At 39.6% G+C, this 20,713-nt stretch overlaps 1 protein-coding gene and 1 pseudogene across 1 annotated transcript in view; one reads left to right on the forward strand and one right to left on the reverse strand.

Annotated features, from left to right (window-relative positions):
• Positions 1-7,716: 7,716 nt before the first annotated feature.
• On the reverse strand, positions 7,717-7,835 carry LOC111737732 (annotated as a pseudogene).
• A 2,801-nt stretch (positions 7,836-10,636) lies between these two features.
• The window catches only part of HAVCR1 (hepatitis A virus cellular receptor 1), a 33,440-nt gene continuing 23,363 nt past the window's right edge, over positions 10,637-20,713 (forward strand). Inside the window, exons 1-6 of the mRNA XM_023528630.1 lie at positions 10,637-10,856; positions 11,126-11,233; positions 11,614-11,671; positions 13,457-13,795; positions 15,106-15,194; position 15,238. Coding sequence (XP_023384398.1) covers positions 11,626-11,671; positions 13,457-13,795; positions 15,106-15,194; position 15,238 — 475 coding nt within the window. The 5' untranslated portion in view covers positions 10,637-10,856; positions 11,126-11,233; positions 11,614-11,625. The remainder of the gene's footprint in view (positions 10,857-11,125; positions 11,234-11,613; positions 11,672-13,456; positions 13,796-15,105; positions 15,195-15,237; positions 15,239-20,713) is intronic.

The following is a 20,713-nucleotide window of genomic DNA, read 5'->3' on the forward strand; positions in this document are numbered from 1 at the left end:
TTTCTCAGTCTATTGACTGCAATTACGAAGGTCATTCCAAGTGACTCATTTACTCATAGCAGTGATTTTCTTTTTGGAATTCTTGTTTAAATTCCTTCTGCTATAGTGTGACTCTCTTTTCTCAGAGAAAGCAGTGAGATTTTTTTTTAATGGTTATTTAAGCCATTCATGTGTGCTGGTGTGAGACATCTTTTTAAATGTGCACGTTATTTTAATATAGTTGTTTTGTGGGTACATCACCTTTGAAAAATATTTTATTATAGACTTGTAGTCTATATTTGCTTCACGCTTTATGATAAGTTGGTATGTTTCCTTTGTAATTTCCACATTTTGTATTTCTGCATTTAAACCTAGTTCACGTAAAATAGAAATATTTTACATTCCAATGCAATGTTTATTTTCTTTTTACCAGCTCTGAAGTATCCATATATCTATATATCTGTATCTAGTCTGCTTTTAATTTTATTGTCCACAGTTTTACTTATGATTACTATTCAATTTTGTACTAAATTTAGTTCTTGTTCAGAAAACACTCAAGTTAAAATTAGCTACTGTAGAAATGTAGGTGGAGGTTGTCTCACAGTTTTGTTCTACTGATATTATAGATTTCTGGATTATTTTTCTTTATCCAAAAGTTCACCACTAGATCTTAGGAAAAAATCTCTTGATCTTAGTACCGGCTAAATCTGAGAGTTGAAGTAAGGATCCAGTGGTGAGGGGCCTTTAAAATCTGCCAGCTGCCTAGGCCTAAGTAACATTCTCAGTAATGTTCTCAGAAGAGCTGTTCTTGGTTCTCTCAGGCAACCCTCCTCGCACAAAAATTTCTGCTACACAAATAGCAACCAAATAGTTTCTAATCACCATGGGAGAAAATAGTTATCTGACTTGATGGAATTTCAGATAAAAACTAAGAAATGTGACATTTAGCTATACTAGTAGCTATTTTATTTCAAGCAAATGTCCTTATAAGGGACACTGTGTGGAGCAGAGAGTTTGGAGCCACTTGCCTTACAGTATATTGAGACTCTGAATAACGATCTCTATTTAAGCAGGGGACACAACTTGTTAAATTGCTTGTGTCCTTAATGCTGTCTTTTTTAACTTTTAATTTTGGAATAATTTGAGATTTACAGAGACTCGTAACAATGATACGGGAGTTTCTGTATTCACCAGTTTCCCACAATGTTAACAGTTTGCATAACTAGGGTACATTTGTCAAAACTAAGACATTAACAGTGATATGACATTTTCTAAACTATAGGCTTTGCTTAGATTCCTATTATTGGTTTTTAAATTTTTTAATTAAATGTTCTTTGAAAAATATAGTAGCGTTTGGTTAAAGGTGAAAGTCCCCATTCCCTGTCCTCCTCATCAAACCTTCTCCCCAATTCCACTCCCCAGGAATAATCAGTGTTATTGCTTTATTCTTCTAGACCAGCACTGTCCAGTAAAGTTACAATGAGAGCTATATAGGTAATTATAAATTTTCTACTAGCGACATTCAAAAAAGTAAAAAAGAAACAGGTGAAATTAATTTTAAGAATATATTTAACTCAGCCATCTAAAGTACTGTTATTTCAATGTAGAGTAAATATAAACATCATTAATGAGTTTATTTTTTTTTTATTGCAAGTCATCAAAATTCAGTATTTTATATTTAGAGCACATCTCAATTCTGACTGGTCATATTTTAAGTGCCTAGTAGCCACATGTGGCTAGTGGCTGTAGTATTAGCATAGTTCTAGAACATTCTCTGTTCTCTCTCATACATCCATATAGTAACTTACTTTTTACCCATTGTTTATAGAAGGCCATGGGTCCGTATCAGAATACACGGGACAACAGCCTTTATTTAGATAGCTATGTAGTATTAAGTAGAACAAATGTGCATAATCTATTAAATCACTTCCCCATGCATAGATATTTATTCCCCTCCCCCCATTTCAAATAAGGCTGCAAGGACAATCCTTTTTTAAAAAACCTATGTGCACTTGTGTATACTTCCAAAGTATAAGTTCTAGATAAGGAATCCCTGTGTCGAAGTAAAATTACAATGAGAGCTATATAGGTAATTACAAATTTTCATGAAGTAGTATGACTTATAGAATAATGATTTATTTTAAAACATATATACCAGTCATTGTATTGCTAAATGTATACTATTTTACTCAAGCAATCATTTCAGAAAACTATTCTAGCAATGTTTCTTTCACTCAAAATAATTCGCCTTTGTTTTCTGAAATTTGACTTAAGAACCATTTTATGCTAAAATACCTAGGTCAAATGACTCTCATAGGCCTTATTTCTTTTTAGTCATGGTTATTATTTATTCACTTATTTATTTCCTCCATCCCTTCCTCCTTTCATTCCTTCCATCCACCAGCCACCCATCCATTTATCTACCCACTCATTCATTCATCCACTTTTTCATCCATCCATCCACATCCATCGAAAATATAGCTTCCTAGTTGGTATCCCCCCATTCCACTTTTGCTCTCCTAATAGTTCATTCTCCTCATACAGAAGTTTAATTGTTTTCCTTTTCTTTTTTTAAAATCATCAACCAGATTCAATTACTCTGTTATTTAACACCTTTCAACAGCTTCCAATGGGACTGGATTTCTGCTGACCTCATCAGCCTCTCCCGATTCTCTATGCCACACTGGTCTCCTTTCTGCTTCTAGAACAGATCAAGTTCTTTCTGGTTTTAGCGTTTTTTTTTTTTTCAGTGGAGTTGTTTACCTGTGGAATACTTCCGTTAGGCTGTTTGCAGAGCTTCCTCTTTCACATCTTTGAGTTTCCAGCTTAGATGTCATCTAAGAGCTTTCCCAATGCAATGAGAAAAGACCAACCTGCCCATCTCTACTCCAGTTTATTTCCTACATAATTTATTCAAATCTGAAATTCTCTAATTTTTTAATTTTGTGTGGTGGTGGTGGTGGTGGTGGTTGTGTGTGTGTGTGTGTGTGTGAGTGATTTGTCTTCCTCGAGCCTCAACTAGACAGTAAACTCTATCATTCATCTTATACCCCAGGGGCCTAGTAAAATAACTGACTTGTAGTGGATGCTAAATAAGCATTTGTAGACTGATTGAGTCAATGATATATACCTGCTATATTGTAAACTCAAGCTATGATACAAGTGCCACAGATAGAAGATTCATGTATTCAAGGAAGTCAGAGTCTATCAAGGCAGCCCAATATCCAAGCAAACAATTATAATAAAAGTTAATAAGCATTAGCAGACCTGCATACTAGATTCTAAATGAAACAGAAAAGCCTTTTTTTCTTTTTGGTGATGTCTTCATTTTTTTTTTTTCTTATTCTTGTAAATGTTAATCCTTGTCTTTACCACTTCCTTAATTTAACATCCATATAATACCAAGTGAATGTCATAGAATAAGGATGGCCTGTTACACAGCAGATGCTCAATAAATATTAACTGGGTAAATGCATGAAGTGATACAGGTGATATAGATTCTAACAGCAGACACCTAAATAAATATATAGTTACCTGATATATTTTCTACTTTGTAGAAAAGCATGCTTTGTAGTATAAGTGCTTATATGTTAATTCAAGCATTATTTCATAATCTTCTGTCTTTCTAGGTAATTGGTGGTGTCTGAATGTAGCTTTAGTTAATTTAAGTTGCTTTCTTTTCTCTCTATCTGGGATAAAGAAATGATGGTTATAATTAATTTGCAAAAAATATCTTATGTAAATGTAAAAGAATTCCACTTTTGTAAGAACACACAGTTTGGGGGTTTGCTTGGGTTCCTCTGTGTGTGTGTGTGTGTGTGTGTGTGTGTGTTAAAACGTTTTACGTATATTATATGAGTAGTACATTTGTAAATTCTTATTGTAAAAACTCAGCTGATACCTAAATAACTTTAAACTAAAAGACATCCCTGTCTCAGCTTGCTTTCTTATCACAGAGTACAGACACTGAACAGTCTCAGACACTAACAGTAGTTAGTCACACATGCCTTTCCCATGACTTTTCCATATGATATATATGTATATGTTGTCATTTGGTTACAGCATTTTTACAAAAATAGGTTTCTATGAAATATATTTGTATGAATAGTTTTTTCACTTGATATTTTTTAGAAACAGTTCCATACAAGTGTGTCCCAATAAAATGTCACATTCTTTTTCACTGTATGTTATTAATAAGCAGAAGGTTTTGTATACATTATTTAAAGTCCCATTTCCTACCAGTTCCTACAGTGTTCTTCACATAAGTTTAGAGGGAGCTCAGCATACATTCTGAATAATTGCTACCAGCACAGGCATTTCAGTTTGGTGCCCAGGTCCTACAGAAGTCTTGGTTTGGGAGAGCAGAGTTCTTTAGAACAGAGGTCCCCAACCCCTGAGCCACAGACTGGTACTGATCCATGGCCTGTTAGGTACCAGTCCACACAGCAGAAGGTGAGTAGCTGGCCAGTGACTGAAGCTTCCTCTGCAATTGCAGCCGCTCCCCAGCGCTAGCATCACCACCTCAGCTCCACCTCAGATCATCAATCTTTAGATTCTCATAGGAGCACATGTCTCTGGTGCCAAAAAGGTTGAAGACCCCTACTTTAGAAAACTATCCTAATCCTATCTGGTTAAAGCCCAATGCTATTAAGGCTCTTTGACCCACCCATCTTCCCTAAACTGGATGTGGAGGAAATGTCTTACAATCTTGTGATAATGCAACAAGGCACAGTGGATACAAGTGAATGTTTTAATCCAAAAGCAAATTTATGATGATGTCAATGTTTTCAAGTAGATAATGCCCATTGTTTTGGTTTTGGGGGGTGAGTTGGCACCATAATATCATAATGTCTTGGGGACTCATCGTGTGCACAAGCAGTGTCCTCTAGCTGTGTGAGCCGGAGCTCAGCTCACAGCCAGTTTTCTGCCATCGTTGTCATACACAAGTTCACAGCCCTGAGTGCTGAAGGACATGCTGTTAACACCTGAAAGATGTATATAAATGATATTGGGGCACAGTGTAGCAGTATGTACTTCATCCTTATTAAAGGTGGCAGCTTGCTTTCCTAAACTTTTGAGGGCAGAAACTGTAGGTTTTCTTTTTTTGCATAGAATGTTACATTGCTTAGTACGAGGTGCTCAGTGAATATTTGGTGAAATGAGGTTTGTTAAGTGACAAGAAGAGTTGAGTAAGGGTAGGCAAGCCTGGCTTTTACTTCTGCATCTGCCCCACAGCGTATCCTGTAAGGGTCCCATCTTCTAGTCCTCTTTTTGATCCTTGGTTTATTCGTTTATAAGTTGTGGGGTTGCCCCAGGTAGTTTAAAGTCTCTTCATGTGTCAACAGTATCAAAATAGACATGACTTTTCAGGACTAGAGGCTGGCCTAAAAGCCAAATCTTGGCTGAATAGTTTAAAAACAGCCTAGCAGAAAACAAATACTGTTCCAGCCCATTCATATCTTTGTAATCTGCATAAGTTAGTAAAAGATAAAACCCAGCAAGAAGATTGGCAGACTGGACAAGTTTGACTTTCAAAGAGACTTCCCAATATTCTTATGTAAATGTATGGTAAAGAGATAAAGAATGGAATTCAGGAAGAAAGTTGTCTTCGGTCATAAAAACCTTTGGGGAGATGGATCTTGACAACCACCAGAGGAGCTGGAAAACTCCTGATTCACGGTAAGTACAGTCCCCTGGAAATTTATGCCGAGGAGAAAACCAAAACTTGTTGCTTGAACTTTCTGAGTGTTATATGGCATATTAGGACAATGATGATTGAGCCAATAGAAACGAGGGGAAGTTGGGTGGGGGTGGGGAAGTGGGGGTGGAGTCGAGGTTACTGAGTAGGTAAACCTGAACTCACCTCCTCCCAGGGACACATCAGAATTACAACTCTGTTGTAGAACAACCTTTACAGAGAACCAGCTGAACACTAGCTGAACAGAATTCCTACAACTAAGAATATAAAGAAGAAGCCATGTGGAGACAGGTAGGAGGGGTGGACTCGTGGTCTGGGCATGTCCTACACCCACGTGGTGATTAATGAATGGGAGGGATAACTCCCCTGCAAGGGTTCCATGCCCCCCGACCCCAACAGCCAGCGGTCTGAGCCCAATAGTGGGCTTCCCAGTGCGGGGCACCTGTACGGGAAAGAGGAGTCCTTATAATATCTGGCCTTGAGCACCAGTGGGAATTCATTTGAGACTGATGAAGGCGTGTGGGAGACCAAGACTCTATACCGAGAGGATTTGGCACAAACTTACTGGCTCTAAGCTCCAGCATAGAGGTGGCAGTTCCAGAAATGCCTGCCTGGGCCATCTAGGGAAGAACGAAATTGACTGACTTTGGGGCAAGGGCTGTAGGGGCAGGGATTGGTGGGAGTCCTCTCAGGGGACAGAAGCCTTGGGGGGTGCTGTTCCTTTGTTAAGCTCTCCTCCCACTCAGCTGGCCCTGAGCAGGCAGGCACAAAAATCTGTCCCTCCTGTCCCTCTTCGTTCTCCTGGCTAATACTGTCTGCCCTGCTGTGGCGATTCCAGGAGACCCTGTCCCACCCAGCCCACTAGTCCTGCTGGAGCTTCTTCTAGCAGGTCCAGACCCTTCAGAGTAGCCTTGGAGACCCTGCAGTCTCTCCCAAATGACCCAAGCTCTACAGGTGTAATAGCCTGATCTGGTGTTCCCTGCCGTTGCTCCCAGTCACCCTCTAGCCCCATGGGAACATTGGCTGAGCAGGACACAGCCTCTCCCAGATGCCCTCAACGTCAGCGCAAGCAGCAACCTAAGTGTCAGTAGTTAAAAGGGTAAAGAACATGTGATACATATGTACTATGAAATATTGCTAAGCCATAAAAAGAATGAAATCTTGCTGTTTATGACAACATGGTTGGACCTAGATGCTAAGTGAAATAAGTCAGACGGATAAAGATAAATGCCATATGTTTTCAGTTATATGTGGAATCTTAAAAAACAAAGGAACAAACAAAACTAAACAAAGACAAACTCAGAACAAACCAGTGGTTCCCTGATCGGGGCGGGGAAGGGGATCGGTGAAAAAGTGAAGGGTGAAAAATGTGAAGAGAATTAAGAAGTGGAAACTGCTGGTTATAAAAAAAGTCACGGAAACTGATTCTCATTTAAATGGGATCATGAACCTGTACTTCTGGGTTTAAGCTTTTTTCGGACAACATCAGTGAGAGGAATAGTGCACCACGGGAGGAAGCCCTGTAGGCTTCAATGAAAACTGTGCGACTTTAGAAGCAACACTTCACTTTGCTGAGCTTCCCTCCATCTGTGAAATTATATAATAATATGGAAATGGGAATATGTGTATCTAGAGCATAGCTATATTAGCAGTTCTGCTCATTAACTTATGATTTATAAAGTAAAAACATTTGTAAATTGTAAATAATAACTAGTTGTATAAAATGTAGTGTTAGTAAAAGAGAAGCCTGGTATTAGTTTCTGACTTTTGCAGGTTTGATTGTACTGTTGTCCCTTCTGCGTTAGAGAGTACTCTGCTTACAAAGATTAGCATGTACAAGTGCTTTAGTTTGGTTTGGGTTGGTTGGAGTTTTGTGAGGCTCAAAGTGGAAGGGTGTGATCAGCTTGGAGGTGAGCAGCTTTTAGAGTTTGGCACTGGGAAGCCATTGGATGCTTTTAAGATGGGGAGATATTTGATTGGATTATTTACAGATGCCAGAGATGACTTTATTTATTTATTTATTTGATTTGATTTTTTAATGCCTACAGCACCTGGTCTTCCTAGGTAGTCTCCCATCCAAGTACTAACCAGGCCCAACCCTGCTTAACTTCTAAGATCAGAGGAGATCAGGCGTGTTCAGAGTAGCATGGTCGTATGCGGTGATTTAAAAAACTTAGCCATCCTTAGGTGTGGAATCTACTACCCCTCCATCATGGCCTGCAGTCTCAGGTAGCTGGAGAATAGCATCGGCCGCTTGGGCTGGTCTCACTTTCATGACACCCGCCTCCAGCGGCCCCTTAGTGCTGCCAGACAGTTCTTCATTAGTCCCTAGTCGGTTTGCTGTCACCCACATGCTCCCCCTGATCATGTCTAAGGGGACTCCCCTAATTTGGCGCTGGATTCCATCCCTTCATTGCTCCACAAACTTCTCTCAAATCACTTTTCCTCCTCTCAGTCATTTCCAGATCATACAAAGATGCTGTGATTTTTGGCATGTTAATAAATCTTCCTCTTTACCCTACTCTCTAACTTTCCTTTGCTTTTTTTTGTTCTTTTATCGGCTGCAAAACTCTTTGAAAGAGTTCCCTGTCTCAATTCCCTCCAAATCTTTCCTGTCTATGTAAACTGTTTTCTTAGGTATACATATGGGAAGTGAACAGTCAGGAAACTACTCTTCACCAAAACTGATTTTGTGAAGGCCATGAATGATCTCCGGGTTGCTCAGCACTATAGATACATCTCATCCCTTGCCTTTGCAACATCAGATTCATGATTATTGCCTCTTCATTGATGCATTTGCTTCGCTTGGCTTCCAGAATCCCATTTATTTTTCCTTTTCCAACTACTTTCTTGGTCTGCTTCTATTTGTGTGTTTGGTGCCATTTCCACGTCAACTTTTTGTGGAAGGCCCCACCCAGGGCCCAGTCCTTTGCGACAGGCATTCCCTTGAGCATCCCCTCCAGATTCTTTGGGATGCTGGTTTACAGCATCAGGCTTTAGCTTTCTTCTCAGTGCAGAGGCTGCTGGAGTCGGGGGTTCACATTCCTGGGAACACAGGACCCATAATCAGAGGATGCTGAGGCCGTCATTCACTTTGCCATGAAGCTGTCATGAGCTACCAAAAGGCTAGAGATGGGGGAACAGCGCCTTCCTGGGAGAAGGAAGTTACTGCATCTTTATACCAGAAGGGGAGTTAATGATGTGCTAAGGCAGGCTTACATATGTTTGTATGGTTTAAGAGCAAAATCCAAAGGCCTCACCTGGAATCTAGGCTCACTTACCCTTTCCAAGCCTCAGCTTCCTCCTCCACAAATGGGGTGAATGACAGCACCTGTCTAAGGGGGCCTGTGAGGACAAAATGCATATAGGTGCTTGGCACAGAGCCTGTTACACAGTAAATTCTTTAAAAACCTTGGCTAGTATTCATACATTTTTAGGTTTAGTTTTCAAAGTTCACCCACAGCTTTTTGCTCATTATAACAACCCTTTGAGGAGATATCTCAAGTGTTTTAGCACTATTTTACATACGAGGAAATGAAGGGTTGGAGGAGCTCAGTAATACGTAGAGATATCCAGCTTTGCAAGCAGCAGAAATGGAATCTGAACCCAAGTGTGGAGGAAAGACTTTTGTGATGTGAGCTGTCTGTCCCATGAGCTGGATGCAGGCCAGAATGGTGTTGCTTTCCATAAACCCCTTTAGAGATTGTCTGATGAGAATTGGGATTCATTTGGACATAAATCAAACCTTCCTCGCTTTCTGCTATCTGCTGGTTCCTGGAACAGGCTCTTTGTTCTGACTGGTTAAACATTCCAAGATTAGAGTAGATGTAATGAAGTGGATTTAAATACTAAAAGTAAGGTGATTCTGAATCAAAATTTGGTTTTCTTTCTCTGTTTTAAAATAGAACAAACATATGGAAAACAAAGGACACAAGAATAGGCCCTAAGCTTGTCATGGACCAAGGAGCTATGATAATGAGGGCATGAAGCCCTATTGTTTCGAAAACAGGGACTATTTAGTAGAATCTGCAGGGGGACATTCCCCTAGTTTAAGTCAGTTACTTCACACCCCTGGATGGGCAGGACGTGCTTAGTCTCTGCTGGGACCCTCTCCTAACGCTTTTGGGACCTTTAGAGACCGCTGCACATGGATCGATATACACACCATAGAAAAGAAGAGAAAGGGCTCTATTCTGGCATATTCCCGGTTCTATTTACCTTGTTACGCCAGAGAGTACAACTTCTCCCTGGCCAACAAGTGTGGTTTACACAGTGTGGCCAGGCTACAGGCGTCATTCTCATAGAAGATTTCCCAATTCACGTCCCTACTAAATGTTTGCCTTCAGACTTCTTCTGTTACGTGGCAATTCATTCTGGGGTGGGGCACCTGTGCCATTATCCAGACTGAATGTTGTGTTTTTACACCAGACGAATCTGCTAATAGTTCTTTGACAGCACATATACAAAGTCCAGTAAATGCCTTAAATAATCTGGCCCCAGGCCTGGGCAACCTGGTAACCCACTGGTTTGGGTCCTGGGGGAGCATGATGGAAAAAAATTGTCACTAATACTTGGACTGCTTCTTTTATTTTATCTCCTTTCTTGTATGTGTCTTTCCTTTCGCTGTGAACCGTGTCTCCACTGTAGTCAATTGGCAACTAAGTGATCTATCTCCCTGCTACTAAAGCCCCTGGCTGACCGTTCAGGACATCTCGAGGAAGAGGGTGGTGTGAGTTTGTAAGAGCCTGTCACGAGGGGTGAAGTGTGGAGGAGAGACTGTTCTGTGACGTGACTGCTGCCTGTCCTACAAGCTGGGCTCAGGCCAGAATGGAAGTTACTTTCGCAAACTCCCCTTATAGACTGTCTAATCATAACTGATGTCCATTCTGAGATTAGTCAGTACCCTTCCTCCTTGGAAACCCCCCTTATAGACTGTCTAATCGTAACTGATGTCCATTCTGAGATTAGTCAGTACCTTGCCTCCTGCTATAGGCCAGTTCTTGGACGAGGCCATTGTCCTGACCTGGTCAAGCATGTAAAGTAATTTCCAGTACCTGGTAGCATTCATGGACTTGTCCCCATGACTATCCCCACCCTTTGCTCTATATAATTCTTTGGTGCCTGCCAAGTACAATGGGGATACATTTTGTTTTGCTCTCACCCAGGAGGAGCCTTGTATGTAAGTTTCCTTTAATAAACTCTGTTAGTTGCCAGATCAGGGTGGGCTGCTGCTTTTGTTAGTCTGTCTCTGCCCTCCACTTATGGAGGCAGATTTTCAGTTTGGGGTATTTCCCTGGGTCCGTGTGTATGAACACCAAGTATGATCCAGACTCTGATTCTAGAAACATTATCCTGCCATTGATCTGTAAATGCAGTTTGAGTTATTACTTCCATAGTGTGAATGGTGAGGCTCAGTGATTCACATTCTGGCTTAATTCTTGCTAATAGAGTAACTTGGCAGTATAAGTGAGGCTGGGGACTAAGCACTGTGGCCCAGGGCAGGAAGTATCCTGTACTCACCAAAGGACCAGTTGACTGTCATCTCAGAGGCCAAGGGTAAGTACACCTCTACCTTTGGAAGACTGGTCTGTGCTCTGGTGTTCTCCTCACTGAGCCTGGCTCTGGTTTCCTTCCTTTTTGCTCCTTCATATCCTGTGTGAGCATCAGGAGTCAGTTTGGACTCCCTGTGTGGGGAAGGAGCTGGGGAATATGGGGCTGCTTTCGAGGATGGCTTTGCCTGTCTATTAGAGGTGTGGAACCCTCGGCCACCCAGAGCTAACAGAGAGTCGAAGCCATGCTCCCTCATCCTTAGCAGGGCAGGCTCATGTGATTCACCCAGTCAGGGTGATAGGAAAAGTTGCAATCTGAGAATTAAGACTTGCTTCCATTCCATCTGGTAGGGGCACACCACGCAGTCTGTTTTCTCTTTCCCTTAGGCTGACAGCATCATGCATCCCTGGTTAGCCTTCACAAGCCTCATACTACTTTGGACAGGTAAGTGCATATGTAGGCTGGGGTTTGGAGGGCATGAGCATAGAGGAATAAAGGGGGTGTGTGGGTTATGGTGGAGGAAGGTGAGTGTTTTGGGGCTTGTTGGAAGGTAATGGATCAACTAGTGAGCAAAGAGCCAGGCTGAAATCTTACTCCAAAGAAATTGCTTAAATGCTATGAGTTACAAAATCTGTGGCTGGTGAGCAAGGCATGGTGCATATCAGTATGTCATATGCTGAAATTTGTGTTTAAACAAAAAAAAAGGCATGGGTAGATACTTGGGAATGCATGGACTTCTCACCTGTATGTAAGAAATAGTAAGGTATTATCACGGAGTGGGAGGGGATGGAGAGGAGAAATGGCATGGAAAAGAGACCAGTCTTTCATTGTACCCTTCTGTGCAGTTGATTTTTTTTTAACATGTGCAATTATTTCTTTTAAAAATAGGACATTTAAATTCAAAACATTATATGAGATAGGGAAAAATTTAGAAATAAATATATCGTAGATTTAAAAAACAACGATCACTAGAGGTGGGATTATAGGGGAAGTATTATTTTTATAATACTTCTATAACTGAGTTTTTATAATTAGTATGTATTATATCTGTAATCCAAAAATGCTGTTAGGCAAAAATAAATATTATAAGATTCCAGTGAAAAACTACTCTTAGGTAACAATGATGATTTTATTTTTAGAAGATTTCTGAAACTCACAGCCCAGTCTGAAATATAGATTAGTTAGGATTAGTACTACATAGAGAATATAGTCAATAATATTGTAATAGCTATGTGTGGTGTCAGATGGGTACTAGACTTATGGGGGTGATCCCTTTGTAAGTTATGCAAATGTCTAATCACTGTGGCGTACACCTGAAACTAGTATCATATTGAATATCAACTGTAATTGAAATTTAGAAAAATGTTTTTAAAAATGAATCAATATGATTAGTTGATGAATCTCAGAATTCACTTAAGGACCACCTTGGGTGCATTTGGCATTTCTACCACGGGAGAGAGTTTTTGGTTTTAAGTGGCATAATTTAGTACTTGATGGAATATTCTCAAGTTCTCTGGTTTCACCAGGGGAAGTAAGACTTGCTCAAGTGCTGGCTGTCATCAACTCATGACAAGGGGTACTGACTTGGAATTTTGGGCTGACCCTAAAGCACTTGATAAGCCTTAGCTCCTCCTGGATATATTAGAAACCCATTTTCTAAAAATTGATTTATGAAGAGTTTATTAGACTTCTGCCTTTAAGCTGACAATACGTTAGAGAAAACTGTAGCTCTGCTTATTTTTATGAGAGAGGGCTTGTGAGGCTACTTCTTTTGTAGTAGCAGTTTTCGAAATTATAATAAAAATAAAAAATTGAAACTCTAAATGCAATAGAATTTTCAAATGGATAAGCAGATACCTGTCAAACACAGAATGAAATACACACTCATATATAATTGGAGTGTCATTTGTTCATACGTTTTGAAAAGGAATTTGAAAAAAAGAGACTGCGAATATTCTGCTGTTTATACTGATAATTTTTTCTCTTAGAGGTCTATCCCATTAGGAAGCAATTCTAAGTACAGAAAAAAAGTTTAAATTATGTCATATTTACAAATATCAAGTAAACGAAATGCTAATAAAGATGTTAATAAACTATATAGAATTTTTAAATTCAAGATATAAAGTTATATGATTACAAACAAAATAAACTATATGAAAAGAAAAAAATGAAAATAAATGTAAAATTAAAATATTGAGGCCTCGTGTCCTGTTTTCTTTTTATTTGCAGATGCTGTAGTTTCTCAAGTACAAGTAAGCGGAGTGGTGGGTCAGCCTGTCACGCTACCCTGCACCTACTCAACAGCTAGTGAAATCACAACCATGTGCTGGGGCCGAGGGGGATGTCCTCGGTCCCTTTGCTCAGATCAACTCATCTGGACTGATGGATATCGTGTCACCTTTCAGAAGGACATGCGTTATGAGCTGAATGGAATCATTCCAAAAGGGAATGTATCTTTAACCATAAAGAATGCACAACAATCCGACAGTGGCACATATTGCTGCCGTATTGAGCACTCAGGGTGGTTTAATGACAAGAAAGTCAACATATTATTGGAAATAAAGCCAGGTGAGTTGTTTTAATTCTTCCTTCGATGTCTTCATGTGAGTGAACAGAGACTTTTACTGTTTGGTAGTAATTTTCTCTTCTTTTATTAGAGAAAGAAGAGGTTCCTACAGTCTCTTTTTTTAGTGACTGTTGGGAAATAGAATAACTTATTTATGTAGAATGAAGTGTTAAGAACAACTTTGATTCAAGACCATAGGCTGGAGGATCTTTTAAGTCAGCCAACTATTTCTTTAAGTAATGCTTCAGAAATATTAGTTTATTCATGAAAAAGCACGCAACTGCTCCATTGTGAAATGTAATGAACACTTTTATCAAGCGGAACTTATTCATCTTAATCGACAGCCCTTTTTCTGAGATGCTGTCTTAGAAAATTTATAAGAGAAATTTTCTTCACATTTTAAAACTAATATTGAGAATTTGAAACATGGAAAATAGGTAATATTATGTAAGATATGGTCAATTATATATATTATCAACTTTAACCATCAATCTTTTTGCATGTGCTTTGTGTAAGCAGATATAGTTCTGCCCCAACACTCTGCCCTGCCTTGGATTTTTTGAAGCATATCTCACCTCATATAACAGCCCTGCTTGTTAAAACATCCAAATGACCTTGTTGTAATATGAAAACATTTGCATTCCAACAAGTGTTCACTATTTGCTTTTAAGATCTCATGAGATCCAGAAATCTCATCAGTTTACATTTCATTCCTCTTAATGTGGACATCCTAATAACCTTACCATTTGATAAAAGAAATAGATTCTTGAGGATTTTCTTGTTTCTGGTGCTCTTTCTTAATGAATCTCCCTCCACTAAGGTCTAATACTGACAGTAGAATCCAATACTACCTGAGGCCTTAGTAAGCTATATCTCTATAGTTTATTATTTTTTTTTAATTAAGGGAAATTTTATTTTACGATCTCCCAATTTTTGACTTGGCTGTTTGCCACGTGAACAAGAGTAAGTTAAGGTTAAATCGGATGGAGAAAACAATTGACTCCAGGGAAACCTCATCTGGGAGGCAATTCAGCGAAGCCCAGAGAAGCTGGTGAGGTAGAACACTGTATACAGATGTAGGAGGCAGAATGTGGAGAACTGATTATGATTACCACTTTTAGCAAGTTTGTCCTCATGCTCACCCTGTCAGATTCTAGCTGACCAAGAATAAGAATTCTGAGATCAGGGGAGATTAGAGAGAACCCCATTCTGTCTGGGATTCGTCGCTCATTGGGTGAGTTAATGTACAGGGCCAGCATAAAGCCCCAGTTTCCTGCTGCTTGATTAATCCTTGCTTTCCTGTTGTTTCTAGCGCCACCTAAGACCACCAGTGTTCCAACATCACCTAGGGTGTCTACCTCTGCTCCTACAATGCCAGCAACCACACTGAAACTCACACAGGTAAAGCGATATGTTTCTGAGCCCAGAGGCCTTCTAATGACAGGGTATAGGCCACTCAGGGCATTGTGTTAAGACATAAAACAATGTAGGGTTAGGGTTTTTCACTGGGTTTTAAATGTAGGCATCAGAGGATTTGAGAATCTCTGTGCCTTTTGTACCTATAACTATTCAGAATAAGAGGACTTGTAGTGTTTTTGAATCGGATTCTCAAATGGATTCGTTGTTAGCCAACCCGGCATCAGAGGATTTGAGAATCTCTGTGCCTTTTGTACCTATAACTATTCAGAATAAGAGGACTTGTAGTGTTTTTGAATCGGATTCTCAAATGGATTCGTTGTTAGCCAACCCGGCATCAGAGGATTTGAGAATCTCTGTGCCTTTTGTACCTATAACTATTCAGAATAAGAGGACTTGTAGTGTTTTTGAATCGGATTCTCAAATGGATTCGTTGTTAGCCAACCCGGCATCAGAGGATTTGAGAATCTCTGTGCCTTTTGTACCTATAACTATTCAGAATAAGAGGACTTGTAGTGTTTTTGAATCGGATTCTCAAATGGATTCGTTGTTAGCCAACCCGGCATCAGAGGATTTGAGAATCTCTGTGCCTTTTGTACCTATAACTATTCAGAATAAGAGGACTTGTAGTGTTTTTGAATCGGATTCTCAAATGGATTCGTTGTTAGCCAACCCGGCATCAGAGGATTTGAGAATCTCTGTGCCTTTTGTACCTATAACTATTCAGAATAAGAGGACTTGTAGTGTTTTTGAATCGGATTCTCAAATGGATTCGTTGTTAGCCAACCCGGCATCAGAGGATTTGAGAATCTCTGTGCCTTTTGTACCTATAACTATTCAGAATAAGAGGACTTGTAGTGTTTTTGAATCGGATTCTCAAATGGATTCGTTGTTAGCCAACCCGGCATCAGAGGATTTGAGAATCTCTGTGCCTTTTGTACCTATAACTATTCAGAATAAGAGGACTTGTAGTGTTTTTGAATCGGATTCTCAAATGGATTCGTTGTTAGCCAACCCGGCATCAGAGGATTTGAGAATCTCTGTGCCTTTTGTACCTATAACTATTCAGAATAAGAGGACTTGTAGTGTTTTTGAATCGGATTCTCAAATGGATTCGTTGTTAGCCAACCCGGCATCAGAGGATTTGAGAATCTCTGTGCCTTTTGTACCTATAACTATTCAGAATAAGAGGACTTGTAGTGTTTTTGAATCGGATTCTCAAATGGATTCGTTGTTAGCCAACCCGGCATCAGAGGATTTGAGAATCTCTGTGCCTTTTGTACCTATAACTATTCAGAATAAGAGGACTTGTAGTGTTTTTGAATCGGATTCTCAAATGGATTCGTTGTTAGCCAACCCGGCATCAGAGGATTTGAGAATCTCTGTGCCTTTTGTACCTATAACTATTCAGAATAAGAGGACTTGTAGTGTTTTTGAATCGGATTCTCAAATGGATTCGTTGTTAGCCAACCCGGCATCAGAGGATTTGAGAATCTCTGTGCCTTTTGTACCTATAACTATTCAGAATAAGAGGACTTGTAGTGTTTTTGAATCGGATTCTCAAATGGATTCGTTGTTAGCCAACCCGGCATCAGAGGATTTGAGAATCTCTGTGCCTTTTGTACCTATAACTATTCAGAATAAGAGGACTTGTAGTGTTTTTGAATCGGATTCTCAAATGGATTCGTTGTTAGCCAACCCGGCATCAGAGGATTTGAGAATCTCTGTGCCTTTTGTACCTATAACTATTCAGAATAAGAGGACTTGTAGTGTTTTTGAATCGGATTCTCAAATGGATTCGTTGTTAGCCAACCCGGCATCAGAGGATTTGAGAATCTCTGTGCCTTTTGTACCTATAACTATTCAGAATAAGAGGACTTGTAGTGTTTTTGAATCGGATTCTCAAATGGATTCGTTGTTAGCCAACCCGGCATCAGAGGATTTGAGAATCTCTGTGCCTTTTGTACCTATAACTATTCAGAATAAGAGGACTTGTAGTGTTTTTGAATCGGATTCTCAAATGGATTCGTTGTTAGCCAACCCGGCATCAGAGGATTTGAGAATCTCTGTGCCTTTTGTACCTATAACTATTCAGAATAAGAGGACTTGTAGTGTTTTTGAATCGGATTCTCAAATGGATTCGTTGTTAGCCAACCCGGCATCAGAGGATTTGAGAATCTCTGTGCCTTTTGTACCTATAACTATTCAGAATAAGAGGACTTGTAGTGTTTTTGAATCGGATTCTCAAATGGATTCGTTGTTAGCCAACCCGGCATCAGAGGATTTGAGAATCTCTGTGCCTTTTGTACCTATAACTATTCAGAATAAGAGGACTTGTAGTGTTTTTGAATCGGATTCTCAAATGGATTCGTTGTTAGCCAACCCGGCATCAGAGGATTTGAGAATCTCTGTGCCTTTTGTACCTATAACTATTCAGAATAAGAGGACTTGTAGTGTTTTTGAATCGGATTCTCAAATGGATTCGTTGTTAGCCAACCCGGCATCAGAGGATTTGAGAATCTCTGTGCCTTTTGTACCTATAACTATTCAGAATAAGAGGACTTGTAGTGTTTTTGAATCGGATTCTCAAATGGATTCGTTGTTAGCCAACCCGGCATCAGAGGATTTGAGAATCTCTGTGCCTTTTGTACCTATAACTATTCAGAATAAGAGGACTTGTAGTGTTTTTGAATCGGATTCTCAAATGGATTCGTTGTTAGCCAACCCGGCATCAGAGGATTTGAGAATCTCTGTGCCTTTTGTACCTATAACTATTCAGAATAAGAGGACTTGTAGTGTTTTTGAATCGGATTCTCAAATGGATTCGTTGTTAGCCAACCCGGCATCAGAGGATTTGAGAATCTCTGTGCCTTTTGTACCTATAACTATTCAGAATAAGAGGACTTGTAGTGTTTTTGAATCGGATTCTCAAATGGATTCGTTGTTAGCCAACCCGGCATCAGAGGATTTGAGAATCTCTGTGCCTTTTGTACCTATAACTATTCAGAATAAGAGGACTTGTAGTGTTTTTGAATCGGATTCTCAAATGGATTCGTTGTTAGCCAACCCGGCATCAGAGGATTTGAGAATCTCTGTGCCTTTTGTACCTATAACTATTCAGAATAAGAGGACTTGTAGTGTTTTTGAATCGGATTCTCAAATGGATTCGTTGTTAGCCAACCCGGCATCAGAGGATTTGAGAATCTCTGTGCCTTTTGTACCTATAACTATTCAGAATAAGAGGACTTGTAGTGTTTTTGAATCGGATTCTCAAATGGATTCGTTGTTAGCCAACCCGGCATCAGAGGATTTGAGAATCTCTGTGCCTTTTGTACCTATAACTATTCAGAATAAGAGGACTTGTAGTGTTTTTGAATCGGATTCTCAAATGGATTCGTTGTTAGCCAACCCGGCATCAGAGGATTTGAGAATCTCTGTGCCTTTTGTACCTATAACTATTCAGAATAAGAGGACTTGTAGTGTTTTTGAATCGGATTCTCAAATGGATTCGTTGTTAGCCAACCCGGCATCAGAGGATTTGAGAATCTCTGTGCCTTTTGTACCTATAACTATTCAGAATAAGAGGACTTGTAGTGTTTTTGAATCGGATTCTCAAATGGATTCGTTGTTAGCCAACTCACCACAGACCACTGCTGTTTGACATCTAATGACGATGCTGTGGATTTGTCCCAGTTGAGCACAAGTTATGAGGAAATAGAGGAAATGCCCGAGAACAAGGTTCAGGTTCATGAGATTCTGCCCTCACAGGAGCTCTGAGTGAGGTCTTTTAGTCCTCTCTGAAGTCAGACTCTCTACTCGGCATAAGATTTCAGTGAAGTAAACATTTACTCCTCTGCTATGCAACAGGAATCATGCTAAGTCGTTTAAAGAATTGTATTACCCAAATCTTATGGCAACCTTATACATTGCCGGTGTGTTTCAATCCTGTTTTATAGCTGTGGGTACTTACAGTTAAAATAGGTGCATCACCTGCTTTAAGCATTGTCAGTTTAATTTTGTTGCATATACACTGTTTACGCATAGGTAGTTCCACCGCACCCTGTGCCAGTATCTTGGATTTTTTGAAGCATATCTCACATCATATCATAACATTGCTTGTTTAAAAAATAAAATTATGTTGTTGCAATATGAAAACATTAGTGTTTCAATAACTATTCACCAGATGATTTTAAGATTTTCATGAAATCCAGAAATCTGAGTTGTTTACAATGCTTTCGTCTCCACGTGGACATCCTAAGGCTCATATCGTTTGAAATAGGTGGATTCTTGAGGATTTTCTGGTTTCTGGTACCCCTTTCTTAATGAATCTCCTTCCACAGAGGTTGTATATTCACAATGGAACCCAGTACCTGTTGCCTTAGTAAGCTATGTCTTTATCTTCTTTTTTAATTAAGAGAACTTTATTCTGTAAAGCCTCTTCCAAGTTTTGGACTTTGCTTGTTTCCTGCATGAAGGTGAGTAAGACAAGGTCAAGTCAGATGGAGAAAACAGTTGACTCTGGGCAAACTATGTCTGTGAGGCAGTCCAGAGAAGCTCAAAGAGGCTGGTGAGCTAGAACTCCATAGACGCATGTAGGAGGCAGCATGTGGAGAAGAGATTATGGTTACAACTTTTGTGGAACTGTAAAAATTATTTCTCTTGGTTTTTTATTTTGTTCTTTTATTTTACATGTAAGCGAGATCATTTGTCTCTCTGAGTCTGACTTACTTCACTAAGCAAAATATCTTCTAAGTCCATCTGTATCGTCAGAAATGGCAATGTTTCATTTTTTCTTTTATGGCTGAGTCCAAGAACCACTTTTTTAGCAGTTTTCATAGACCACGTTCATACTTTAACCTTCTTTGGAGCTTTTCCTCACCTGTATCTTCCCTCATAGTTTCCTGGCTGCTTGATGGGGCAACTTTACCATAAAGAAAACACGTTCGTTAGACAATCTGATTAGGTTTTCTCCTTTATTGTTCCTTATGCTACTTTCATTAGATTTTTTACATTTCCTTTTTTTCCTCTAGATTAGATTTTAAAGTGGAGAGAGGGGATTGGATGGTACTCTTAAAAGCCTCTGACTACACCTTAGATCAGGGTCAGCAAACTATAGTCTGGGGTCAGATCGGAAACAGAAAGGCCCACCACTCTTTTGTACATAAATTTGTATTGGAACAGCCATACCCAGTCATCTTACTACCTTGTCTATGGCTACTTTTACAGTGGCAGCGTTGACCAAGTGCCTAAGCCATGAAGCCCCCATAGCCTATAAAGCATTTACTCTAGGGCCCTTTACTGAAAGTTTCTGACCTCTGCTTTAAATGCCTGCATGTAAAAGACGCTCAAGATATTTGTTAACAAAAAAAAACCTATTTTCCTCTTCAAGGCAAAAATTGGCCTGATTCCAAATTAAGCTGCATCTCTCAAGAACTCAAAGCAATGGTCTCCTAACAAAGGTTCTATTTTCCATTTAGTACAGTTGAGATTCCAAAAAGCTCTAT

The sequence above is a fragment of the Pteropus vampyrus genome, unplaced genomic scaffold, assembly GCF_000151845.1.
Source record: "Pteropus vampyrus isolate Shadow unplaced genomic scaffold, Pvam_2.0 Scaffold30, whole genome shotgun sequence".
Classification (NCBI taxonomy): Eukaryota; Metazoa; Chordata; class Mammalia; order Chiroptera; family Pteropodidae; genus Pteropus; species Pteropus vampyrus.